This window comes from Entelurus aequoreus, linkage group LG01 (genome assembly GCF_033978785.1).
Source record: "Entelurus aequoreus isolate RoL-2023_Sb linkage group LG01, RoL_Eaeq_v1.1, whole genome shotgun sequence".
NCBI classification, from domain to species: Eukaryota; Metazoa; Chordata; class Actinopteri; order Syngnathiformes; family Syngnathidae; genus Entelurus; species Entelurus aequoreus.
Genome location: NC_084731.1, coordinates 2,227,392 through 2,248,276, shown reverse-complemented (window position 1 = coordinate 2,248,276; position 20,885 = coordinate 2,227,392). Strand labels below are relative to the sequence as shown.

At 41.7% G+C, this 20,885-nt stretch overlaps 1 protein-coding gene across 2 annotated transcripts in view; it reads left to right on the top strand.

Moving 5' to 3' along the window:
• The window catches only part of dnpep (aspartyl aminopeptidase), a 41,977-nt gene that overhangs the window by 13,260 nt on the left and 7,832 nt on the right, over window positions 1-20,885 (top strand). For both annotated transcript variants that reach the window (XM_062042379.1, XM_062042370.1), the window contains exons 7-13: window positions 2,524-2,608; window positions 2,699-2,806; window positions 2,897-2,974; window positions 3,078-3,158; window positions 6,262-6,422; window positions 6,504-6,543; window positions 6,623-6,724. In XM_062042379.1, coding sequence (XP_061898363.1) covers window positions 2,524-2,608; window positions 2,699-2,806; window positions 2,897-2,974; window positions 3,078-3,158; window positions 6,262-6,422; window positions 6,504-6,543; window positions 6,623-6,724 — 655 coding nt within the window. The remainder of the gene's footprint in view (window positions 1-2,523; window positions 2,609-2,698; window positions 2,807-2,896; window positions 2,975-3,077; window positions 3,159-6,261; window positions 6,423-6,503; window positions 6,544-6,622; window positions 6,725-20,885) is intronic.

Genomic DNA, 20,885 nt, shown 5'->3' with positions numbered 1-20,885 from the left:
GTTCACCTAACCCAAGGTTCATAAAGCTTATATATTTTTAAAAAGTTACGTACGTGACGCGCACGTCCGGTACGGTACGTGTTATGCTAGCTCCTAGCTCCTCTGCTAGCTCCTAGCTCCATAGAACACGCCAATACAATTCAAACACATGATCAACACACACAATCACTCAGCCCAAAAGACCGTTCACCTAACCCAAGGTTCATAAAGCTTATATATTTTAAAAAAGTTACGTACATACGCAAAAAAAAGCCAAAGCTGCATACTCACAGTAGCACGTCTGCGTCTTTGTCATCCAAATCAAAGTAATCCTGGTAAGAGTCTGTGTTGTCCCAGTTCTCTACAGGCGTCTGTGTATCCAAATCAAAAGTCCTCCTGGTTAGAGTCTCTGTTATCCGAGTTCTTCCATCTTGACTGCATCTTTCGGGAATGTAAACAAAGAAGCGCCGGCTGTGTACTGTTGTGGCTGACTACGTTCGAAAAATACGTCCATTTCGCACCGACAACTTTCTTCTTTGCTTGCTTGGCTTCCTTCTCCATAATGCAATGAACATGATTGAAACAGATTCACGAACACAGATGTCCAGAATACTGTGGAATTATGAAATGAAAACAGAGCATTTTCGTATCGGCTTCAATGTGGAAGGCATACCCGTGTTCGCCGGGCTACGTCACGCGCATACGTCATCCGCAGAGGCGTTTCGAACCGGAAGTTTAGCGGCAAATTTAAAATGTCACTTTATAAGTTAACCCGGCCGTATTGGCATGTGTTATAATGTTAAGATTTCATCATTGATATATAAACTATCAGACTGCGTGGTCGGTAGTAGTGGGTTTCAGTAGGCCTTTAAGTCTAAGAATCACTCCTACTCTCCACGATATTTAAGAGACCTTCAGAGGTGTCTTAAGTGGTTAGGAGTTGCCAGCAGGGGATGGCACTGAGGCGAGAGAGACGTGCCGCGAACATTCAGGGAACGGAACAATGTTTTTGGTTTTTTTGATGACGAGCAGCTGATCAAACGGTATCGTTTAGACAGAGCGGATATTATTTTTGTCACAGATTTAATACTTTTCGATTCTTTGTTGATTTCTGCATGTGTCTGCAGTGGGCTAGTATACAGGTAAAAGCCAGTAAATTAGAATATTTTGAAAAACTTGATTTATTTCAGTAATTGCATTCAAAAGGTGTAACTTGTACATTATATTTATTCATTGCACACAGACTGATGCATTCAAATGTTTATTTCATTTAATTTTGAAGTGGCAACAAATGAAAATCCAAAATTCCGTGTGTCACAAAATTAGAATATTACTTAAGGCTAATACAAAAAAGGGATTTTTAGAAATGTTGGCCAACTGAAAAGTATGAAAATGAAAAATATGAGCACGTACAATACTCAATACTTGGTTGGAGCTCCTTTTGCCTCAATTACTGTGTTAATGCGGCGTGGCATGGAGTAGATGAGTTTCTGGCACTGCTCAGGTGTTATGAGAGCCCAGGTTGCTCTGATAGTGGCCTTCAACTCTTCTGCGTTTTTGGGTCTGGCATTCTGCATCTTCCTTTTCACAATACCCCACAGATTTTCTATGGGGCTAAGGTCAGGGGAGTTGGCGGGCCAATTTAGAACAGAAATACCATGGTCCGTAAACCAGGCACGGGTAGATTTTGCGCTGTGTGCAGGCGCCAAGTCCTGTTGGAACTTGAAATCTCCATCTCCATAGAGCAGGTCAGCAGCAGGAAGCATGAAGTGCTCTAAAACTTGCTGGTAGACGGCTGCGTTGACCGTTCAAAAGTTTGGGGTCACCCAAACAATTTTGTGGAATAGCCTTCATTTCTAAGAACAAGAATAGACTGTCGAGTTTCCGATGAAAGTTCTCTTTTTCTGGCTATTTTGAGCATTTAATTGACCCCACAAATGTGATGCTCCAGAAACTCAATCTGCTCAAAGGAAGGTCCGTTTTGTAGCTTCTGTAACGAGCTAAAGTGTTTTCAGATGTGTGAACATGATTGCACAAGGGTTTTCTAATCATCAATTAGCCTTCTGAGCCAATGAGCAAACACATTGTACCATTAGAACACTGGAGTGATAGTTGCTGGAAATGGGCCTCTATACACCTATGTAGATATTGCACCAAAAAGCAGACATTTGCAGCTAGAATAGTCATTTACCACATTAGCAATGTATAGAGTGTATTTCTTTACAGTTACGACTAGTTTAAAGTTATCTTCATTGAAAAGTACAGTGCTTTTCCTTCAAAAATAAGGACATTTCAATGTGACCCCAAACTTTTGATATATATATATATATATATATATATATATATATATATATATACACACACACACACACACACACACACAATTTATATACAAATGTTTGTGCCCTGCTAAGTGATATTTTAGTTACATATAGTCCTTATATCATTGCTGTTGTTGTGGTTTAAGGTGTTAGCAAAGAACTGTGTACACGTATACTCATGTCATAGTTTATCATTGCTGACACATGCTGGTTTGTGTATCAGTGTGCCCATTCTGGCCACCGCTGTCCAGGAAGAGTTGGAGACGGGCAATGCAACCTCAGGAAATGCCACCACCGCTGCCAACACGGTAAAACCAGCGCTAACATCATATTCATGACCCATGAGATAGTTATAAAAAAAAGGTGTTATACATAAATGTGTTTCCTGTCCCTCTCAGGCAGAGAAACACCACCCAGCGCTGGTGAAGGTGTTGTGTTCAGAGCTGGGAGTTGAACCTGAAGCCTTGCTTGACTTTGAGCTCTGTTTGGCTGACACTCAGCCAGCGGTGAGCCAACCTTTTTCCACATGGACAGTGAATGCCAGTACACCACTGAGATACTTGACCACATTGGCTGTTTCTCTCATCTGCGTACAGGCGCTGGGTGGCGTGTATGAAGAGTTCATTTTCTCTCCTCGCCTGGACAACCTTCACAGCTGCTACTGCGCCATGCAGGTACCAATCACTGCCATGCAAACACCTGCGGTGAATTCCTTTTATACAACCGTCCTTACAGATCTCATTATGATGCTGTGCAATTATGTCTGACTTGTGTCAGGGGCTAATCGAGTCCTGCTCGGGGAACTCGCTGGACACAGAACCCAACATCCGCATGGTGACACTGTATGACAACGAAGAGGTGAGCAATGTCTGTTGGGGAAGTGCTCTTTGTACTGACTATTGTGTGGGACCATTGTCACAGCAGGATATTGCAGGACTCAAATGGTGTTGTTTTTTTGTTACCTTTATGGGGTTGGACAGTTTGAGAAAACAATGGAATCCATTTAAGTCGACAACCTGTGTATGTCAATCAAGTCCCAAGTAGGGTAGTATACTAAAACTCGGTTCCATAATGGCATAGACGAAAGGCCAAAAATACAAATCAGTGCTTTGTTTTGGTGCTAAATGAATGCAGACTCTGCCACCTGCAACAAGTGCTTGACTGCGATATTATGTACCGTATTTTTCGGAGTATAAGTCGCACCGGCCGAAAATGCATAATAAATAGGGATGTCCGATAATGGCTTTTTGCCGATATCCGATATTCCGATATTGTCCAACTCTTTAATTACCGATACCGATATCAACCCATACCGATATCAACCCATATATGCAGTCGTGGAATTAACATTATTATGCCTAATTTGGACAACCATGTATGGTGAAGATGAGGTACTTTTAAAAAAATAAAATAAAATAAAATAACTAAATTAAAAACATTTTCTTGAATAAAAAAGAAAGTAAAACAATATAAAAACACTTACATAGAAACTAGTAATGAATGAAAATGAGTAAAATTAACTGTTAAAGGTTAGTACTATTAGTGGAGCAGCAGCACGCACAATCATGTGTGCTTACGGACTGTATCCCTTGTAGACTGTATTGATATATATTGATATATAATGTAGGAACCAGAATATTGATAACAGAAAGACATGGGGGGAGGGAGGTTTTTTGGGTTGGTGCACTAATTGTAAGTGTATCTTGTGTTTTTTATGTTGATTTAATGAAAAAAAAAAAAAAAAAAAACAACAAAAAAACGATACAGATAATAAAAAAAAACCGATACCGATAATTTCCGATATTACATTTTAACGCATTTATCGGCTGATATTATCGGACATCCCTAATAATAAAGAAGGAAAAAAACATATATAAGTCGCACTGCAGTATAAGTCGCATTTTTGGGGGAAATGTATTTGATAAAAGCCAACACCAAGAATAGACATTTGAAAGGCAATTTAAAATGTGTAAAGAATAGTGAACGACAGGCTGAATAAGTGTACGTTATATGAGGCATAAATAACCAACTGGTATGTTAACGTAACATATTATGGTAAGAGTCATTCAAATAACTATAACATATAGAACATGCTATACGTTTACCAAACAATCTGTCACTCCTAATCGCTAAATCCCATGAAATCTTATACGTCTAGTCCAGGGGTCGGCAACCTTTACCACTCAAAGAGCCATTTTGGCAAGTTTCACGAATTAAAGAAAATAATGGGAGCCGCAAACATTTTTTTTACATTTAAAATGAAAAACACTGCATACAAAGCTTAAATTGCTTTGTGCTATATTAACCAGGGGTCTCAGACACACGCACCGGCACGCACTTTAATATGGAAATTTGATGTTAGTGCGGCCCGCGAGATTTGAATGAATGGCGCTTGATAGCGTCATACTTGCCATCCCTCTCATTATTTCCGGGAGACTCCCGAATATCAGGGCGTGATGGCACTGCTTTTGGCGCCCTCTACAGCCTGCCCAAACAGTGTACCTGCGCGACCACATGTAGAATGCAGCTTCAGCATGCTCACGTAAGTAAAAGCAAGGCGTACTAGGTCAGCAGCCACACAGCTTACACTGACGGTAGCCGTACCGTACAAAACAACTTGAACACTGTTACGTTACAAATATGCGCCACACTTTGAACCCACACCAAAAAAGAATGACAAACACATTTCTGGAGAACATCTGCACTGTAACACAACATAAACGCAACACAACAAATACCCAGAATCCCATGCAGCACTAACTCTTCCGCTCAACCGACGCACGGAGGGGGGGGGGGGTTGATGTGTGTGTGTGTGTGTGTGTGGGGGGGGGGGGGGGGTTGGTGGTTGGGGGGGGGTGTATAATCTAGACCGGAAGAGTTAGGGCTGCATGGGATTCTGGGTATTGGTTGTGTTGTGTTACGGTGGGATGTTCTCCAGAAATGTGTTTTTCATTTTTTTTTGGTGTGGGTTCACAGTGTGGCGCATATTTGTAACATAACAGTGTTAAAGTTGTTTTATACGGTACGGCTACCGTCAGTGTAAGCTGTGTGGCTGCTGACTAACTATGCTTTGCTGTCTCCTACGTGTGTAAGTAAAAGCTACATACAACATGTGGCCGGGCTGGCACGCTGTTTGTAAATGCTATAGAGGACAATTACTGCAGTGCAATTACGGCACGCCCTTAATTTAGTAATTAGAGTGAAAATAGGATTGGGAGTTATCTAGGAGAGGCACTGAGATCCATAAATCTCCTGGGAAAATCGGGGGGGTCGGCAAGTATGCAGCTGAGCCACATCAGAGTGGTCAAAGAGCCGCATGCGGCTCCGGAGCCGCGGGTTGCCGACCCCTGGTCTAGTCTCTTACGTGAATGAGCTAAATAATATTATTGGATATTTTACGCTAATGTGTTAATAATTTCACAAATAAGTCACTCCTGAGTATAAGTCTCACCCCCGGCCAAACTATGAAAAAAACTGTGACATATAGTCAGAAAAATACGGTATTTACATCAAACCACAATTTTAGTTTAACCATTTCCTCTTCAATATTATCGGCTATTTTCAAGTCATCTCCTGAACAATATACATTTGTATCGTCTGTGAATAATACGTACTGTAACATTTTCGAAACCTCACAAATATCATTTAAAAATAAAATAAAAACTTTGGGTCCTAAAATCGAACCTTGTGGAATTCCACATTCAATATTCATACATTCTGACCTATGATCATTGATCTCAACATTTTGCTGTTGTTGTTGTAAATAGCACCCACCATGACTGCGTGGGTGCCCTCCGGGTACTCCGGCTTCCTCCCACCTCCAAAGACATGCACCTGGGGATAGGCCCCTCCCACCTCCAAAGACATGCACCTGGGGATAGGCTGATTGGCAACACTAAATTGGCTCTAGTGTGTGAATGTGTGTGTGGTCTGTTTATCTCTTCATGTCTGTGTTGTGTAGGTCGGCTCAGAAAGTGCCCAGGGGGCGCAATCCAACCTGACCGAGCTCATCCTTAGTCGCCTGGCTACCTCTCCCTCAAACCCCACCGCCTTCCAGCAGGCGGCGCCACTTTCCTTTATGATCAGCGCCGACATGGCGCATGCTGTGCACCCCAACTACCAGTCAGTAACCCGTAGATTACACTATGTGCTTGAGTCTAAAAATGTCAGTTGGGTTAATTAATCTATATCTTATCTTCTCAGTAACAAACATGAGGAGAACCATCGTCCATCTTTCCACAAGGTGAAGAATAGCAAACCAAGTTATATATGTATAAATTAGAATGCAGACAGATTCTGACAGAGCAATTTTGGTTCGTCAGGGTCCAGTGATCAAGTTCAACAGCAACCAACGCTACGCCACCACAGCTGTGACCGCCAGTGTTGTCCGAGAGATCGCCAGCCGAGTTGGTGTTCCTCTTCAGGTACTGTCTGTGTCAGCTGTGGCATCTTCTTTTCTTCTTTTTCTGATTTGACTATATATTGATTTATATTCCTTAGATTCAACTACTTTATCTGTGCTCGGCACATTTGCCTTCATGTCATGGCTGTCTTGAGTTTCCAATCATTTCTTCAACTCTTATTTGTGACCAACAAATATTGTTGGTCACAAAAAAAACATTCATGAAGTTTGGTTCTTTTATGAATTTATTATAGGTCTACTGAAAATGTGAGCCAATCTGCTGGGTCAAAAGTGTACATACAGCAATGTTATTGTTTGGTTAATATTTTGACCACAAATTACGCCGATTGGGCAAAAATATGGAGGAAAGTTGCAAGGTTGCACATACTTCGCAAAATTGGTTGAGTTTGCATGAATTGACGTGTTAGAAAATTCATAGAGACTAAAATGTGCTTAATATAAATATTTTTGACTAATATAGACAGTAGTCTCATGTGAAACAGCGAGGAACCGTGATGATTTTTTAGATAAATATATTTTGAGATCAAGTGATAAAACAAAGCACCTTGTTATTAGAGAGAATATACTTATTTGAAGGTATTTTTGGGTTCATTGAAGTTAGCTAATTTTACTTGTTTTGGAAAGTCTTGACAAGCTGAATTTTCTTGTTCTATTGGCAGATAATTTTGCTTAGTTCAAATAAAATACCAATTTTTTGTATTTTTTTGTTCTTGTTTTTGAACACTGACTTTTTGCAGTGTAGTGCCGCCGTAGTGGCTCCTTGGAGCTTTTTCAAAGATGTGTGAAAATGAAAAGAGATTAAAAATATATATATTTTTTTGTTTTACTCTGGTTTCTGTCGGAGGACAAACATGACACAAACCTTCTTAGTTGTTAGAAATCCCACTGTTTATTTTAAACATACTTCACTCATGAGAGTTTTTGGCAAACACCATTTTGTCCTACCAATTTTAGCGATCCTTCAGTCTCCGTTCTAATTCATCCCAAAGGTGTTCTATCCGGTTCAGGTCAGGACTCTGTGCAGGCCAGTCAAGTTCATCTGTCATCCATGTCTTTATGGACCTTGCTTTGTGCACTGGTGTACAGTCATGTTGGAAGAGGAAGGGGCCTCGTTCCAAACTGTTCCCACAAGGTTGAGAGCATGGAATTGTCCAAAATGTTTTGGTATCCTGGAGCATTCAACGTTCTTTTTACTGGAACTGAAGGGGCCAAGCCCAACTCTTGAAAAACAACCTCACACCATAATTCCTCCTCCACCGAATTGCAGTCCGAAATGTAGCGTTCTCCTTGGCAACCTCCAAACCCAGACTGGTCCATGGGTGGGTAACTACTTTTGGCAATATAGTGTATTTAGCGCAGTAGAAGATGTGTGATCACCTAACTTCGCATATTTTTTCCTGTTCAGTAGCTTCTTACCCAGGTCAAGACTAACCCTCTGATGTCATACAGTTCCAATGTGTTAATTACGGTATTATGATTCATTGTATCAAATATTTTGCTAGGTCCATGAGCATGGCGGCTGCACACTGTTTACAATCAGTTGCATTGATCATTTCTTCTGTATTTTAATTGGTACCATTTATGTTTACATGTTAGCTCTGTATTCACAATAGTTGTCAGCAAGCATTCCAATTATATTCATAAAATTGGCCAAACTGAAGTGAACAGGAAGTGAAAAAGAACAGGAAGTTAACATATGTGTTAGTAATTGCTATAAAGTGGAAACGGGTTAGGATTAGGTGTAGGAATAGAACAGGGTTAGGGTTAGGGGTCAGGTTTGGGGTTAGGGTTTAGGGTTAGGGTTAGGGTTATGTATCATGTTCATACTGTTAGGGTTAGGGTTAGGGGTTAGGGTTAGGGTTTAGGATTAGTTCCAATATATGTAAAATATCTGATGTATCATGTTCATACTGTTAGGGTTAGGGTTAGGTTTGGGGTTAGGGTTACAGTTAGGGTTAGGGGGTTAGGGTTGGGTTTATGGGTTGGTTTTAGGGTTAGGGTTGGGGTTAGGATTAGAGTTAGGGTTAGGTTTAGAGTTAGGGTAAGGGTTGGGGTTAGGGTTAGGGTTGGGGTTGGGGTTAGGCATAAAGAAAAATAGTTTGTTAGGGTTAGGGCTAGGGTTGGGGGTGGGGTTAGGGTTAGGCATAAAGAAAGAGAGTTGGTTAGGGTTAGAGCTAGGGTTAGGGTTAGAGTTAGGGGTTAGGGTTAGTTCCAATATATGTAAAATATGTGATGTATCATGTTCATACTGTTAGGGTTAGGTTTAGGGTTGGGGTTAGGTTTATGGGTAGGTTTTAGGGTTAGGGGTTGGGATTAGGGTTAGGGTTAGGGTTGGGGTTACGATTAGGGTTAGGGTTGGGGTTAGGCATAAAGAGGGTTTAGGGTTAGGGGTTAGGTTTGGGTTAGGGTTAGGGTTTAGGATTAGTTCCAATATATGTAAAATATGTGATGTATCATGTTCATACTGTTAGGGTTAGGGTTAGGTTTGGGGTTAGGGTTAGGGGGTTAGGGTTAGGGTTGGGTTTATGGGTTGGTTTTAGGGTTAGGGTTAGAGTTAGGGTTGGGGTTAGGTTTAGAGTTAGGGTTAGGGTTGGGATTAGGGTTGGGGTTAGGATTAGGGTTAGGGTTGGGGTTGGGGTTAGGCATAAAGAAAAATAGTTTGTTAGGGCTAGGGTTGGGGGTGGGGTTAGGGTTACGGTTAGGCATAAAGAAAGAGAGTTGGTTAGGGTTAGAGCTAGGGTTAGGGGGTTAGGGTTGGGTTTATGGGTTGGTTTTAGGGTTAGAGTTAGGGTTGGGGTTAGGGTTAGGTTTAGAGTTAGGGTTGGGATTAGGGTTAGGGTTGGGGTTAGGATTAGGGTTGGGGTTGGGGTTAGGCATAAAGAAAAATAGTTTGTTAGGGTTAGGGCTAGGGTTGGGGGTGGGGTTAGGCATAAAGAAAGAGAGTTGGTTAGGGTTAGAGCTAGGGTTAGGTTTAGGGTTGGGATTAGGGTTAGGGGTTAGGGTTAGGATTAGAGTTAGGGTTAGGTTTAGAGTTAGGGTTGGGATTAGGGTTAGGGTAAGGGTTGGGGTTAGGGCTAGGGTTGGGGTTGGGATTAGGGTTAGGGTTGGGGTTAGGCATAAAGAAAAATAGTTTGTTAGGGCTAGGGGTGGGGTTAGGGTTAGGCATAAAGAAAGAGAGTTGGTTAGGGTTAGAGCTAGGGTTAGGTTTAGGGTTGGGGTTAGGGTTAGTGTTAGGGGTTAGGGTTAGTTGTAATTTATGTAAAATATGTGATGTATCATGTTCATACTGTTAGGGTTAGGGTTTAGGTTTGGGGTTAGGGTTAGGGTTTAGGATTAGTTCCAATATATGTAAAATATCTGATGTATCATGTTCATACTGTTAGGGTTAGGGGTTAGGGTTAGGTTTGGGTTTAGGGTTACAGTTAGGGTTAGGGGTTTAGGGTTAGGGGGTTAGGGTTGGGTTTATGGGTTGGTTTTAGGGTTGGGGTTGGGGTTGGGGTTAGGGTTAGGTTTAGAGTTAGGGTAAGGGTTGGGGTTTGGGCTAGGGTTAGGGTTGGGATTAGGGTTAGGGTTGGGGTTAGGCATAAAGAAAAATAGTTTGTTAGGGTTAGGGTTGGGGGTGGGGTTAGGGTTAGGCATAAAGAAAGCGAGTTGGTTAGGGTTAGAGCTAGAGTTAGGTTTAGGGTTAGGGTTAGAGTTAGGAGTTAGGGTTAGTTCCAATATATATAAAATATGTGATGTATCATGTTCATACTGTTAGGGTTAGGTTTAGGGTTGGGGTTAGGTTTATGGGTAGGTTTTAGGGTTAGGGGTTGGGATTAGGGTTAGGGTTGGGGTTACGATTAGGGTTAGGGTTGGGGTTGGGGTTAGGCATAAAGAGGGTTTAGGGTTAGGGGTTAGGTTTGGGGTTTGGGTTAGGGTTAGGGTTTAGGATTAGTTCCAATATATGTAAAATATGTGATGTATCATGTTCATACTGTTAGGGTTAGGGTTAGGTTTGGGGTTAGGGTTAGGGTTGGGTTTATGGGTTGGTGTTAGGGTTAGAGTTAGGGTTGGGGTTAGGTTTAGAGTTAGGGTTAGGGTTGGGATTAGGGTTGGGGTTAGGATTAGGGTTAGGGTTGGGGTTGGGGTTGGGGTTAGGCATAAAGAAAAATAGTTTGTTAGGGTTAGGGCTAGGGTTGGGGGTGGGGGTGGGGTTAGGGTTACGGTTAGGCATAAAGAGAGTTGGTTAGGGTTAGAGCTAGGGTTAGGGGGTTAGGGTTAGGGTTGGGTTTATGGGTTGGTTTTAGGGTTAGGGTTAGAGTTAGGGTTGGGGTTAGGTTTAGAGTTAGGGTTGGGGTTAGGATAAGGGTTAGGGTTGGGGTTGGGGTTAGGCATAAAGAAAAATAGTTTGTTAGGGTTGGGGATGGGGTTAGGGTTACGGTTAGGCATAAAGAAAGAGTTGGTTAGGGTTAGAGCTAGGGTTAGGTTTAGGGTTGGGGTTAGGGTTAGGGGTTAGGGTTAGTTCCAATATATGTAAAATATGTGATGTATCATGTTCATACTGTTAGGGTTAGGGGGTTAGGGTTGGGTTTATGGGTTGGTTTTAGGATTAGGGTTAGGATTAGAGTTAGGTTTAGAGTTAGGGTTAGGGTTGGGATTAGGGTAAGGGTAAGGGTTGGGGTTGGGGTTGGGATTAGGGTTAGGGTTGGGGTTGGGGTTAGGCATAAAGAAAAATAGTTTGTTAGGGTTAGGGCTAGGGTTGGGGGTGGGGTTAGGGTTAGGCATAAAGAAAGAGTTGGTTAGGGTTAGAGCTAGGGTTAGGTTTAGGGTTGGGGTTAGGGTTAGTGTTAGGGGTTAGGGTTAGTTGTAATTTATGTAAAATATGTGATGTATCATGTTTATACTGTTAGGGTTAGGGTTAGGGTTATGTATCATGTTCATACTGTTAGGGTTAGGGGTTAGGTTTGGGGTTAGGGTTAGGGGTTAGGGTTAGGGTTTAGGATTAGTTCCAATATATGTAAAATATCTGATGTATCATGTTCATACTGTTAGGGTTAGGGGTTAGGTTTGGGGTTAGGGTTAGGGTTACAGTTAGGGTTAGGGGGTTAGGGTTGGGTTTATGGGTTGGTTTTAGGGTTAGGATTAGAGTAAGGGTAAGGGTTGGGGTTAGGGCTAGGGTTAGGGTTGGGATTAGGGTTAGGGTTGGGGTTAGGGTTGGGGTTAGGCATAAAGAAAAATAGTTTGTTAGGGTTAGGGCTAGGGTTGGGGGTGGGGTTAGGGTTAGGCATAAAGAAAGAGAGTTGGTTAGGGTTAGAGCTAGGGTTAGGGTTAGTTCCAATATATGTAAAATGTGTGATGTATCATGTTCATACTGTTAGGGTTGGGGTTAGGTTTATGGGTAGGTTTTAGGGTTAGGGGTTGGGATTAGGGTTAGGGTTGGGGTTACGGTTGGGGTTGGGGTTAGGCATAAAGAGGGTTTAGGGTTAGGTTTGGGGTTTGGGTTAGGGTTAGGGTTTAGGATTAGTTCCAATATATGTAAAATATGTGATGTATCATGTTCATACTGTTAGGGTTAGGGTTAGGTTTGGGGTTAGGGTTAGGGGGTTTGGGTTTATGGGTTGGTTTTAGGATTAGGGTCAGAGTTAGGGTTGGGGTTAGGTTTAGAGTTAGGGTTAGGGTTGGGATTAGGGTTAGGGTTGGGGTTAGGATTAGGGTTAGGGTTGGGGTTGGGGTTAGGCATAAAGAAAAATAGTTTGTTAGGGCTAGGGTTGGGGGTGGGGTTAGGGTTACGGTTAGGCATAAAGAAATAGAGTTGGTTAGGGTTAGAGCTAGGGTTAGGTTTAGGGTTGGGATTAGGGTTAGGGTTAGGGGTTAGGGTTAGTTCCAATATATGTAAAATATGTGATGTATCATGTTCATACTGTTAGGGTTAGGGGGTTAGGGTTGGGTTTAAGGGTTGGTTTTAGGGTTAGGATTAGAATTAGGGTTAGGTTTAGAGTTAGGGTTGGGATTAGGGTTAGGGTAAGGGTTGGGGTTAGGGCTAGGGTTAGGGTTGGGGTTGGGATTAGGGTTGGGGTTGGGGTTAGGCATAAAGAAAAATAGTTTGTTAGGGTTAGGCATAAAGAAAGAGTTGGTTAGGGTTAGAGCTAGGGTTAGGTTTAGGGTTGGGGTTAGGGTTAGTGTTAGGGGTTAGGGTTAGTTGTAATTTATGTAAAATATGTGATGTATCATGTTCATACTGTTAGGGTTAGGGTTATGTATCATGTTCATACTGTTAGGGTTAGGTTTGGGGTTAGGGTTAGGGGTTAGGGTTAGGGTTTAGGATTAGTTCCAATATATGTAAAATATCTGATGTATCATGTTCATACTGTTAGGGTTAGGGGTTAGGGTTAGGTTTGGGGTTAGGGTTAGGGTTACAGTTAGGGTTAGGGGGTTAGGGTTGGGTTTATGGGTTGGTTTTAGGGTTGGGGTTAGGGTTAGGATTAGAGTTAGGGTTAGGTTTAGGTTTAGGGTAAGGGTTGGGGTTAGGGCTAGGGTTAGGGTTGGGATTAGGGTTAGGTTTGGGGTTGGGGTTAGGCATAAAGAAAAATAGTTTGTTAGGGTTAGGGCTAGGGTTGGGGGTGGGGTTAGGGTTAGGGTTAGGCATAAAGAAAGAGTTGGTTAGGGTTAGAACTAGGGTTAGGTTTAGGGTTGGGGTTAGGGTTAGAGTTAGGGGTTAGGGTTAGTTCCAATATATGTAAAATATGTGATGTATCATGTTCATACTGTTAGGGTTAGGTTTAGGGTTGGGGTTAGGTTTATGGGTAGGTTTTAGGGTTAGGGGTTGGGATTAGGGTTAGGGTTGGGGTTACGATTAGGGTTAGGGTTGGGGTTAGGCATAAAGAGGGTTTAGGGTTAGGGGTTAGGTTTGGGGTTTGGGTTAGGGTTAGGGTTTAGGATTAGTTCCAATATATGTAAAATATGTGATGTATCATGTTCATACTGTTAGGGTTAGGTTTGGGGTTAGGGTTAGGGGGTTAGGGTTAGGGTTGGGTTTATGGGTTGGTTTTAGGGTTAGGGTTAGAGTTAGGGTTGGGGTTAGGTTTAGAGTTAGGGTTAGGGTTGGGATTAGGGTTAGGGTTGGGGTTAGGATTAGGGTTAGGGTTGGGGTTGGGGTTAGGCATAAAGAAAAATAGTTTGTTAGGGTTAGGGCTAGGGTTGGGGGTGGGGTTAGGTTTACGGTTAAGCATAAAGAAAGAGAGTTGGTTAGGGTTAGAGCTAGGGTTAGGTTTAGGGTTGGGGTTAGGGTTAGGGGTTAGGGTTAGTTCCAATATATGTAAAATATGTGATGTATCATGTTCATACTGTTAGGGTTAGGGGGTTAGGGTTAGGGTTGGGTTTATGGGTTGGTTTTAGGGTTAGGGTTAGGATTAGGGTTAGGGTTGGGGTTAGGGTTAGGGTAAGGGTTGGGGTTAGGGCTAGGGTTAAGGTTGGGGTTGGGATTAGGGTTGGGGTTAGGCGTAAAGAAAAATAGTTTGTTAGGGTTAGGGCTAGGGTTGGGGGTGGGGTTAGGGTTAGGCATAAAGAAAGAGAGTTGGTTAGGGTTAGGGTTAGAGCTAGGGTTAGGTTTAGGGTTAGTTCCAATATATGTAAAATATGTGATGTATCATGTTCATACTGTTAGGGTTAGGGGGTTAGGGTTAGGGTTGGGTTTATGGGTTGGTTTTAGGGTTAGGATTAGAGTTAGGGTTAGGTTTAGGGTTAGGTTTGGGATTAGGGTTAGGGTAAGGGTTGGGGTTAGGGCTAGGGTTAAGGTTGGGGTTGGGATTAGGGTTGGGGTTAGGCATAAAGAAAATAGTTTGTTAGGGTTAGGGCTAGGGTTGGGGGTGGGGTTAGGGTTAGGCATAAAGAAAGAGAGTTGGTTAGGGTTAGAGCTAGGGTTAGGTTTAGGGTTGGGGTTAGGGTTAGTGTTAGGGGTTAGGGTTAGTTGTAATTTATGTAAAATATGTGATGTATCATGTTCATACTGTTAGGGTTAGGGTTATGTATCATGTTCATACTGTTAGGGTTAGGTTTGGGGTTAGGGTTAGGGTTTAGGATTAGTTCCAATATATGTAAAATATCTGATGTATCATGTTCATACTGTTAGGGTTAGGGTTATGTATCATGTTCATACTGTTAGGGTTAGGTTTGGGGTTAGGGTTAGGGTTAGGCATAAAGAAAATAGTTTGTTAGGGTTAGGGCTAGGGTTGGGGGTGGGGTTAGGGTTAGGCATAAAGAAAGAGAGTTGGTTAGAGCTAGGGTTAGGTTTAGGGTTGGGGTTAGGGTTAGTGTTAGGGGTTAGGGTTAGTTGTAATTTATGTAAAATATGTGATGTATCATGTTCATACTGTTAGGGTTAGGGTTATGTATCATGTTCATACTGTTAGGGTTAGGTTTGGGGTTAGGGTTAGGGTTAGGGTTTAGGATTAGTTCCAATATATGTAAAATATCTGATGTATCATGTTCATACTGTTAGGGTTAGGGTTAGGTTTGGGGTTAGGGTTAGGGTTACAGTTAGGGTTAGGGGGTTAGGGTTGGGTTTATGGGTTGGTTTTAGGGTTGGGGTTAGGGTTAGGATTAGAGTTAGGGTTAGGTTTAGAGTTAGGGTAAGGGTTGGGGTTAGGGCTAGGGTTAGGGTTGGGATTAGGGTTAGGGTTGGGGTTGGGGTTAGGCATAAAGAAAAATAGTTTGTTAGGGTTAGGGCTAGGGTTGGGGGTAGGGTTAGGGTTAGGCACAAAGAAAGAGAGTTGGTTAGGGTTAGAGCTAGGGTTAGGTTTAGGGTTGGGGTTAGGGTTAGAGTTAGGGGTTAGGCTTAGTTCCAATATATGTAAAATATGTGATGTATCATGTTCATACTGTTAGGGTTAGGTTTAGGGTTGGGGTTAGGTTTATGGGTAGGTTTTAGGGTTAGGGGTTGGGATTAGGGTTAGGGTTGGGGTTACGATTAGGGTTAGGGTTGGGGTTGGGGTTAGGCATAAAGAGGGTTTAAGGTTAGGGTTAGGGGTTAGGTTTGGGGTTTGGGTTAGGGTTAGGGTTTAGGATTAGTTCCAATATATGTAAAATATGTGATTTATCATGTTCATACTGTTAGGGTTAGGGTTAGGTTTGGGGTTAGGGTTAGGGGGTTAGGGTTGGGTTTATGGGTTGGTTTTAGGGTTAGAGTTAGGGTTGGGGTTAGGGTTAGGGTTGGGATTAGGGTTAGGGTTAGGGTTGGGGTTAGGATTAGGGTTAGGGTTGGGGTTGGGGTTAGGCATAAAGAAAAATAGTTTGTTAGGGTTAGGGCTAGGGTTGGGGGTGGGGTTAGGGTTACGGTTAGGCATAAAGAAAGAGAGTTGGTTAGGGTTAGAGCTAGGGTTAGGTTTAGGGTTGGGATTAGGGTTAGGGTTAGGGGTTAGGGTTAGTTCCAATATATGTTAAATATGTGATGTATCATGTTCATACTGTTAGGGGGTTAGGGTTAGGGTTGGGTTTATGGGTTGGTTTTAGGGTTGGGATTAGGGTTAGGATTAGAGTTAGGGTTAGGTTTAGAGTTAGGGTTAGGGTTGGGATTAGGGTTAGGGTAAGGGTTAGGGCTAGGGTTAGGGTTGGGGTTGGGATTAGGGTTAGGGTTGGGGTTAGGCATAAAGAAAAATAGTTTGTTAGGGCTAGGGTTGGGGGTGGGGTTAGGGTTAGGGTTAGGCATAAAGAAAGAGAGTTGGTTAGGGTTAGAGCTAGGGTTAGGTTTAGGGTTGGGGTTAGGGTTAGGGTTAGGGTTAGGGGTTAGGGTTAGTTGTAATTTATGTAAAATATGTGATGTATCATGTTCATACTGTTAGGGTTAGGGTTAGGTTTAGGGTTGGGGTTAGGTAGGTACCAATGCATAATCATTTTAAAAGGGAGTTTATCGATTTTATGGATACCAAAAAAGGAAAACATTAGATTTATTTTTTGTCCTCTCCAGCTTCTCAGGCAAATCATATAGTACAGGGGTAAGGAACCTATGGCTCTTTTGATGACTGCATCTGGCTCTCAGATAAATCTTAGCTGACATTACTTAACACAATAAGTAATGAATAATTCCGCTGGTAATCACAGTGTTAAAAATAACGATCAAAATCTAAAACGTTCTCATGCATTTTAATCCATCCATCCGTTTCTACCGCGCCTGTTCAAGAAGTCGCATTAATGGTAAGATGTATTTTATTTATTATTGGTTATCTTCAGAATAACAATGTTATTAAAAAGAATAAGAGACTTATCACACTCTAAAAATGTTGGTCTTACTTAGAGATGTCCGATAATATCGGCCTGCCGACATTATCAACCGATAAAGGCTTTAAAATGTAATATCGGAAATTATCGGTATCATTTTTTTTATCAACTGTATTTTTATTATTATTTTATTTTTTATTAAATCCACATAAAAAACACAAGATACACTTACAATTAGTGCACCAACCCAAAAAACCTCCCTCCCCCATTTACACTCATTCACACAAAAGGTTTGTTTCTTTCTGTTATTAATATTCTGCTTCCTACATTATATATCAATATATATCAATACAGTCTGCAAGGGATACAGTCCGTAAGCACACATGATTGTGCGTGCTGCTGCTCCACTAATAGTACTAACCTTTAACAGTTAATGTTACTCATTTTCATTAATTACTAGTTTCTATGTAACTGTTTTTATATTGTTTTACTTTCTTTTTTATTCAAGAAAATGTTTTTAATTTATTTATCTTATTTTATTTTATAATTTTTTTTTAAAAGTACCTTATCTTCACCATACCTGGTTGTCCAAATTAGGCATAATAATGTGTTAATTCCACGACTGTATATATCGGTTGATATCGGTATCGGTTGATATCGGTATCGGTAATTAAAGAGTTGGAGAATATCGGATATCGGCAAAAAGCCATTATCGGACATCCCTACTTAGAGACTTAGACTCCCTTTTATTGTCATGGAAATTTAAACTTTACAGTACGGATAAGAACAAAATGTTGTTGCATTAGCTCATGGTAGTGCAGGATAAAAGAGCAATAAGGTGCAGATATAAATAAATAGATTACTGTACAGATAAATATATTGCACTTTTGCATATGCATCCATGTTTATGGATGTATGTTATATTGTCTTTATATTCCAGCCAGTTAATCCATTTTGGGGGGAATTGAGGGGATAATTATGATGCGTTCAAGAGTCTTACGGCCTGAGGGAAGAAGCTGTTACAGAACTTGGAGGTTTAAGCCACAAAGGATGCGACCGACACAACAGAAGTGACAGCGGCGCAAGTAAGGCTGACGCACAACCCCATGGAGCCTAGAAAAAGTCATAGTCAAGAGATAGATCAAGGAGGCTATGGGAATTAGGAAGTGAGGGACCAACACAGGGGACATACGTGACATTCATTATATTTCTATAGCGCTTTTCTCTAGTGACTCAAAGCGCTTTCCATAGTGAACCACATTATCCGAGTTCCATTTAAAGCAGTGTGGGTGGCACTGGGAGCAGGTGGGTAAAGTGTCTTGCCCAAGGACACAACGGCAGTGACTAGGATGGCGGAAGCGGGGATCGAACCTGGAACCCTCAAGTTGCTGGCACGTCCGCTCTACCAACCGATTCACGCCGCCCCATACATGCTTCCGCACACCTGACACGCTGTCCTTCATCGGCGGAGAACAGAATACAGATATGCCCGGGTCGTGTTTACCTTATTTGTCAGGTAAATTTACTGTTCAAATGTTGTTTACTGTAGTTTATTTGAAAATTGCTTGAATGTTTAAATTGTTGGTTTCACTTTAATCAAATAAGATGGCCATTATTGTTGTTTATTTGCTTGTTTGTATCCATAATTTATTTATACCTACCGTGTTTTTTGGATTATAAATCGCACCGGCCGAAAATGCATAATAAAGAAGGAAAAAAACATATACCGTATTTTCCGCACCATAAGCCGCCCCGTGTTGTAAGCCGCACCTTCAATGAATGGCATATTTCAAAACTTTGTTTACCTATTAGCCGCCCCGTGCTATTAGCCGCACCTACGCTGCGCTAAAGGGAATGTCAAAAAAACAGTCAGATAGGTCAGTCAAACTTTGATAATATATTACAAACCAGCGTTCTAACAACTCTGTTCACTCCCAAAATGTAATGTGCAAATGTGCAATCACAAAAATAGTAACACTCAAAATAGAGCAACATCAATAACTCAACGTTGCTCGAACGTTAATGTCACACAACACACAAAATAAACATTTAAAGCTCACTTTCTGAAGTTATTACTCATCCACAAATCCCTCGAATTCTTCTTCTTCGGTGTGCTTCACTTGTTTTTTGACACCATCTGTGAAGTGGACGCGCATGCAGTCGTAGATCAACAGGGACGGAGCTGCGTGAAAAAAGTCACCCGGTCTCTTCGCTCATCTTTTCTTCAACCATCCATCCCTTCGAGTTAGCTTTTATGACGACGCCGGCTGGAAAGTTCTCTTTTGGCAAGGTCTTCCTTTTGAATATCACCGTGAGTGGAAGTTTCTGGCCGTTAGCATGGCAAGCTAGAGGTCAGTGAAGGACGACTTCTCATTGCCTCTGGTGCGAATATTCACCGTACGTGTTCCCGTTGTATCCACAGTGCGGTTCACAGGAATATCAAAAGTCAGTGGAACCTTGTACGCGTCTCTCTTAGCAGGAGACATTTTGTGGTCTTTACAGAAACACACAAATGAAATGAAACGTAATATCCGCGCGCTTCTTCTTCTACGGGGGCGGGTGCTCACCTTGGTGGTTGCTTACAGTAGAAGAAGAAGCGCTTCCTCTTCTACGGGGAAAAAAGATGGCGGCTGTTTACCGTAGTTGCGAGACCTAAACTTTATGAAAATAAATATTAATATTAATCCATATATAAGGCGCACCGGGTTATTAGCCGCACTGTCAGCTTTTGAGAAAAATTTTTGTTTTTTAGGTGCGGCTTATGGTGCGGAAAATACGGTATAAGTCGCACTGGAGTATAAGTCGCATTTTTGGGGGAAATGTATTTGATAAAAGCCAACACCAAGAATAGACATTTGAAAGGCAATTTAAAATACTGTATTTTCCGCACTATAAGGCGCACCGGATTAAAGGCACACCTTCAATGAATGGCATATTTCAAAACGTTGTTCATATATAAGGCGCACCGGATTATAAGGCGCACCTATGCATCCATTAGATGGAGTTGCGCTAAAGGAAATGTCAACCAAACAGTCAGATAGGTAAGTCAAACTTTATTAATAGATTACAAACCAGCGATATAACAACTCTGTTCACTCCCAAAATGAATAAACAGCTGATTTACTCGTGTTATGGTTAGGGATGATACTCGAAACCGGTTTTCCCGGTTGTTTGATAAGAAAAGAACCGAGTCCTCGGACTCGAATCCCTTTTTGAGAACCGGTACCCGTTATCGAGACCACTATAGTAAAGGAAAAGAGTTGATTCTTTATTCGAATCCCGTCCCGACCAGAAATGCTCCGTGGGACATCACAAGAAATGACGTCACGTAGCTCAGTCATTAGGCGCAGATAGCGAAAGCAGGAAAACAATGGACGGGAAAAAGCGCTCCAAGGTGTAATAAAGTTCAAAACAAAAGGTATAATCCATCGAATAACTTTACTGAGAGATTTTAGCAGGGTAAAACACATGACGGACACTTTTACGACCAACCAGAAACATAGCAACCAGGCTAGCAACGCACCTCCTCTACGGCAGCTGTCGCAACGTTCTTAAAACAACCGCAGCACATACATATATATACAACATATCCCCCTTTTTTAACTTTTGTTTTTCTTTCCTTGTAAACGTTACAAAATCACACTGTATATGTGTTGTCTGTCTAATTATAAATAATGCAGACGAGGCGTGTTGGCTGAGTTCTTGATGTTTACTTTCACAGCGTGGCAACATGCAACACTTTTCGGGGCTACCGCGCATGCTCGTAACTCCCGTTGCATGCTGGGTAGTGTAGTTGTTATATTCTCTAGCTCATAACATTTTTCCCCCATAAAGAAATAATGTTAACTCAATAAAGTGTATTTCTTTTTTTAGCTTTAACTTTTCATTTTTTAGCATTGTAACCACATTTGCAAACAACTTTTCTCTTCATAGAATTTTCTTTCAATAAAGAAATAAAGTGCAAAAAT